Source organism: Orycteropus afer, unplaced genomic scaffold (assembly GCF_000298275.1).
Source record: "Orycteropus afer afer isolate SDZICR_OR568_19922 unplaced genomic scaffold, OryAfe1.0 scaffold00268, whole genome shotgun sequence".
NCBI classification, from domain to species: domain Eukaryota; kingdom Metazoa; phylum Chordata; class Mammalia; order Tubulidentata; family Orycteropodidae; genus Orycteropus; species Orycteropus afer.
The window spans coordinates 1,024,196-1,030,172 of NW_006921855.1; the positions used below are offsets into that span (position 1 = coordinate 1,024,196).

At 38.6% G+C, this 5,977-nt stretch overlaps 1 protein-coding gene across 1 annotated transcript in view; it reads left to right on the forward strand.

Annotated features, from left to right (window-relative positions):
• The window catches only part of GALNT7 (polypeptide N-acetylgalactosaminyltransferase 7), a 235,924-nt gene that overhangs the window by 92,372 nt on the left and 137,575 nt on the right, over nt 1-5,977 (forward strand). Inside the window, exon 2 of the mRNA XM_007950342.2 lies at nt 4,706-5,166. Within this exon, the coding sequence (XP_007948533.1) occupies nt 4,706-5,166 (461 nt within the window). The remainder of the gene's footprint in view (nt 1-4,705; nt 5,167-5,977) is intronic.

The window sequence follows — 5,977 nt, forward strand, 5'->3', positions numbered from 1 at the left end:
CAAAGTATATGTGAACTGCTGTATGGAAAGTGAATTTGCTCTTTAAATCTTCACCCAAATCACAATAAAAAAAAAAGAAGAAGAAGAAAAAGAAATTTTAGGATTAATCAATTCATTTATTCAATAAATATTGTTTTGAGGAATTACTGCATGCCAAGCCAAGCATTAGGAATGCAATGGTGCATAGAATAGACATTGCCCTTGCTCTTTCATAGAACATACAATGTGATGCAGGTATTGGCAGCTACTGCTTTCAGCTTTAGGCCAAATCCAGCCTACTTCCTCTTTTTGTAAATAAAGTTTTCTTGAAACATAGCTATGCCTATCAACAGCAGACTTGAGTAAGTGTGACAGAAACCCTTTGATTTACAAAGCTAAAATGCTATTTGACCCTTTACAGAAAAGTTAGCTGACTCCTGTGTAATGATGGAGAAGTAAGTAGAATATACTCTCCTGAAAGCATGAGCCACCAATGTTTTAAGTAAGGAAAGTATTTGAATGTTAGAGAAGTCACTATGGCGTCTATCTATGAAAAAGTATTAAAGGGAAGCAGTAATTACACACATTAAGATAAGAGGAAGCACTAAAGTATATAGTTAAGAGCATGGACTCCTGAGCCAGACTTCCTGGGTTCAAATTTGGTTAGACTACTGTCTGATTCTGACTTCAGATAACTTCTCTGTCAGTTTTCTATCTGTGAAATAGGGATGGTGATCATAGCACCTAATTTATGAGATTAAATGAATTAAAATATGCAAAGCACTTAAAACAGTGTTTGCAATCATCACTATTATTCTATTATTATTACTAGTGTAGTAATCCTGTTAAGAGGTGAGGGTGACTTGAAGAAGGCAATAGGAGTGAGGAAACAGGAGCTACTGAAGCAATAAAATTGACATGAATCAGTGACTGACTGGATGTCAGGAAGGTGGATAAAAGACAGCGAGAAGTTGAAGATGACATGCAGATTTTGCACTTGATCAGTTGAGTGAACGGTGGTTCCAGTCCCTGAGATAGTTGACAGTAAGCCATGCAGATTTGGTATGTGGGGTAGATGATGAGTTCAATTTGGGGTATGTTAAATTTAGGTACCAGAGAGATATATGTGGAAATGTTCAGGAAACAGTTGATTATAAGGTCAGAGATCAGAATTCTGATGTGGGCTGGAGAATGGATGTAGTAATTACCAGTCTGTAACTGGCCACTAAACTTGAAAGAGAATGAGATAACCTAGGATGAGGGTGGAATGACAAGAAGGCTTCTAACAGAATCCTAAGGAAAACCAACAATTAAAGATTGGACACAGAACTCTTAAGTCAACAGAAAAGATCAAACTATTTTTGGAGGAAGATAAGCATTAAGTTTGAATCAATTAAAAATTCTCTTGTCATATATATGCATGCATGTTAATTAATGTATATAACATCTGGGTTCACAAGAAATTGGTCGCAGTGGTTGAATTTATAGAAGAGAAGGCAGGAAAACTTGCTTTTTATTATATACCCTTTTGGATCTTTTGAATTTTGTGTTTTATGTTTATATTCCTAAATAAATAGATATGTTTTAAGATCCTTTTAAAAACTAAAATCAATCTTTCTTTAGCCAACCCTTACCAAAACTTCAACATCAACTAAATTAATATCTGAATTAACTGGCTTTTTTGTAGAGATTTTTGTATCTGAATAAACTACAGCAACTGGTTTGTTTGGTTTCAATGAAACAAAGTTTTTAACCTTTCTTTTTAAGATAGTTCTAGCAGTGTAGAAAAATTTTGGTCACATGGTGTTGATTCTATTATTACTCTGTTAAGAAACAATATGATGTTTGTGTGCGGTGAAATAGCAGATCAGTTAGCTTATTTTGCAGTTGCTCTAGTTCACCTTGCTTCTTCCCTAGCTGTACACACTGTGTAATCCCCTTGTCTAATTATAGTGAGTGGCTTTCCCTTTAAGCCAGTAATGCTCAAGCTTGGATACATATTAAAATCACCTGGGGAGCTTTTAAAACTCTAGTTGCCCAGACCAATTAGATCAAAATATTTGAGGGTGGGGCACAGACATCAGTATTTTTAAAAGCTACCAAGGTGATACTGATATTGAGAAACATTGCTTTGTGCAGATAATGGTACTGGTTTAGACATACGCATCATGTTTAATACATCAGAAGCAAAAGCACTCAGGATTTCTAACCAGAAAGTCTACATGGGAATGAGTTAAAATCCAAACAGAAGAGGAAGGCACCCCTTACCAGATAATCCACCCATGCAGAATCTGTTTTGTTTTATGCCACCTCAGGAATGAGGCAAACTAGGTGTACAGTATTAGTTGGTTAGAGCTGTGTGGTAGTTAACCTTGTGTGTCAACTTGGCTGGTCATGATGGATTGGCTGGGCAGCTGGATGTAGTCTCAGCCATGGTGAGACTGGCAATCAATACCATGGTGGAATCTACTGGAGCAGCTTGAGTAGCTGCTTTAGGGATGTGATCTGCTTCCAGTATATAAGAAGCAGCTTTGAGACAGGTCTTTAGCTTTTTGGCATGCTTGAACTCTCCATGTAGCTGAGTATTCATTCAGGAGCCTGCCATGCTCTGCTGATCTTGGGACTTTTGATGGACTTGAATCAATGGCCTGCCATGTGGTTTGGTAATACTGGGACTCTGCCTTATTACTTGTCAACCTTGGGCTTGTCAGCCTCAGCAGCCTGCAGCTGCCTGAGTGAAGAAAAGCCTGTAGCTTCAGTGGGCCGGGAGCAGGAGGCAGAGCTGAAGTCCAAGGGTGTGGGGCTTTCGCCCATTCCCTAGAGCCTGGCACTTTGAACTCACACTTAAAACCTCCAAACTGTAAGAGAATAAACTGTTAGAGCATCCCATTTGTGGTATATTCCTGTCAGAGTGACACTAGGTAACCAGAACAGGCTGCCATAACAAAGAACCACAAACTGGGTGGCTTAGAACAACAGACATTTATCCCTCACAGTTCTGGAGGCTAGAAGTCTGGATTCAGGGTGTCAGCAGGGGTATGCTATCTTAGTTCCCTAGTGTTGTTGTAACAAAAAATAACATAAAGTGGATGCCTTTAAAGAACAGAAATTTAGTTCCTCACAGTTCTGGAGGGTAGAAGTCCAAATCAGAGCACCAGCTCTAGAGGAAGTTCCCTCCTTGTTCATAGCCCTGGATATTCCTTGGCATTGCTGGGCTTGTACATGATTTTTCTCTTGTGCGTATCTATCTCTCTGTGTCTGTACTCCCTTTTTAGGACACCATTCAGAAGTGATCAAAATGTTTGTTGTTACTGCTCTTGTCAGTTGCTGTTAAGTAAACACCTGTTTGTGGCCCCCTTATGTATAAGAGAATGAAACATTTATCTGTAAGGTTTTCTTTGGCTGATTTTTGGAAGTAGATTGCTAGGCCTTTCTTCCTTGTCTGTCTGATTCTGGAAGCTCTGCTGAAACCTGTCTGCCATGAGTGACCCTGCTGGCTTTTGAAATATAGCTTCCAGAGTCATAGCACATACAAGCCACCACAATACCACACACTGACAGACAGGTTTAGATTTAGGATCTACCCTACTCCTGTATGGCCTTACTATTATTAACATAACAAAAGAAAAGCCCATATTCACAAATAGGATCATATTCACGGGTATAAGGGTTAGGAATTCAGCACATGTTTTGGGGAAAAACAATTCAATCTAAACACATGCTTTCTCTGAAGGCTCTAGTGGAAGATCCTTGTCTCTTCTTGCTTCTGGTAGCCCTAGTCTCTGCCTGCATGATCATATGGCTGTCTTTCCTCTGTGTCTGTCTGTGTTTATTCTTCTCTTCTTACAAGGACACCAGTCATATTAGAATAGGACCCACCCTTCTCCTGTATGTCCTCCTGTCTGTTAGTTAGTTACATGTGCAGAGACACTATTGCCAAATAAGGTCATATTCACAGTTTCCATGTGTTAGGAATTGAACATATTTTTTTGAGAAACACACATTCAGCTCCTAAAAAAGTAGATACTGAGTGTGGCTTAAAAGACCAAGCTGATCTGGTTATACTTATTGTTAAGGTGTTTTTTGAGTTCTGTTTCATCTGAATTTTCACTGAGTACAAGACACTGAATTTGGGCCATTGAGTACACATCTCCACCTTGTTCCCATCATTCAAGGCATGGAGCCAGCCTACTGATGGGTGACATCTAATATTACTGCCACCATATTGCTGTATCATTGACAAAGTTATATTTATCATATACAAGATGACTGGGAAAACCACACATTGCACAACATGACTTATTTTTTAAGTGTTTGTTGTAATCGAAGATCCTAGAACCTCACTGCTCCAATCCTTAATAATTTGCTTTATTAGCAAATCATTGTTAGAGTGTAGGAGCTCTGGTGGTGTGCATTTCAAACCCATCAGCTGCTCTGAGGGAGGAAGATGAGGTAATCTACTTCCATAAAGATTGACAGCCTTGGAAACCCAGTGGGGGTTGCTATGAGTCAGGATCAACTAGATGGCAGTGAATTTGTTTTTTGTTTTTGCTTTTTTTTTTTTCTTTTGTGGTCGGAGAGTTAGATTTACAAGGGAAAAGGTAAAATTTGTCCTTTTATTACCTCAGCCTCTTTTTTTAAAAAAACATAAATATTGATATCATAAACTCTGTTTTGGTGGTTTACTTTCATGTACTCATTGTATATCCCCCTCCCTTTTATATAGGAAGACAGAGATGTCAATAACCCCATGCCTAACCGAGGAGGCAATGGATTAGCTCCTGGGGATGACAGATTCAAACCTGTGGTACCATGGCCTCATGTTGAAGGAGTAGAAGTGGACTTAGAGTCTATTAGAAGAAAAAACAAGGCCAAAAATGAACAAGAACACCATGCTGGCAGAGATTCCCAGAAAGACATAATACAGAGGCAGTATGTCACATTTAAGCCTCAGACATTCACCTACCATGATCCTGTGCTACGTCCAGGGATCCTCGGTAACTTTGAACCCAAAGAACCTGAGCCTCATGGAGTGGTTGGTGGCCCTGGAGAAAAAGCCAAGCCCTTGGTTTTGGGACCAGAATTCAAACCTGCTGTTCAAGCCAGCATTAAAGAGTTTGGATTTAACATGGTGGCAAGTGACATGATCTCACTGGACCGCAGCGTCAATGACTTGCGTCAAGAAGAGTAAGCACACATCCTCTTCTTTCTAAAATTGGGGCAACTATTGTTTTGATAGATATTTACATTTTGTTATACATTGTTAGAATGGAGAAAATATGCCTTTATTTCAAGGAAATAAGAGGATCAATAGTCAGCACTATGGTCAGAAGGAGATGGTCCCTCCTTTAATGTTATCATATAGTATGGGTTCCACATATAGAAGCCTCGCATCTCCTATGTCAGTGCTACTCTAAATGTGGTCCCCATACTGGACCGATCAGTACAGTTTTTGTTGCTAGTCCAAAATGAGAAAATGAGGTTGCATCAGAATGTGAATCAGCAACACCATTAAACACTTTGTTTAGTTCAGCTGACAACTGTTTAATAGCAAAATTTTCATTGATGTGCTGATTTTCATCCTGGAGCAAGCTGCTTTTCTTGTTGTGGAACAATAACAAATAGTAGCACTGCTTTAAATGTCTCCTGTGTAATTACCTAGGTATTTGTGTTTTCTTTTTTCCCCCTCATCTGAAAGTGAAATTGAAACTCTTAAGTATAAGTAAAAGGATCACTCAACCAAATAAAACCTTGCCCTAAATCTTCAAATTCTTTTCATATAGTTTTATTTTCATATGAAGGATTTCTAACTCTTAACCATTGATAAATAATGATTATTGGATGAACTCAAAGCATTTCTGTTTCTGTTTATTCAATAACTAGTTCTACTGCTGTAACATCAAAGGAGTTTCCATTAATCTGGATGCAAATTTAATTCACTGCTACTAGAAAACTCTCTAAATGTATTCCTGATGATGTTGTTGTTGTTGTTGTTGTT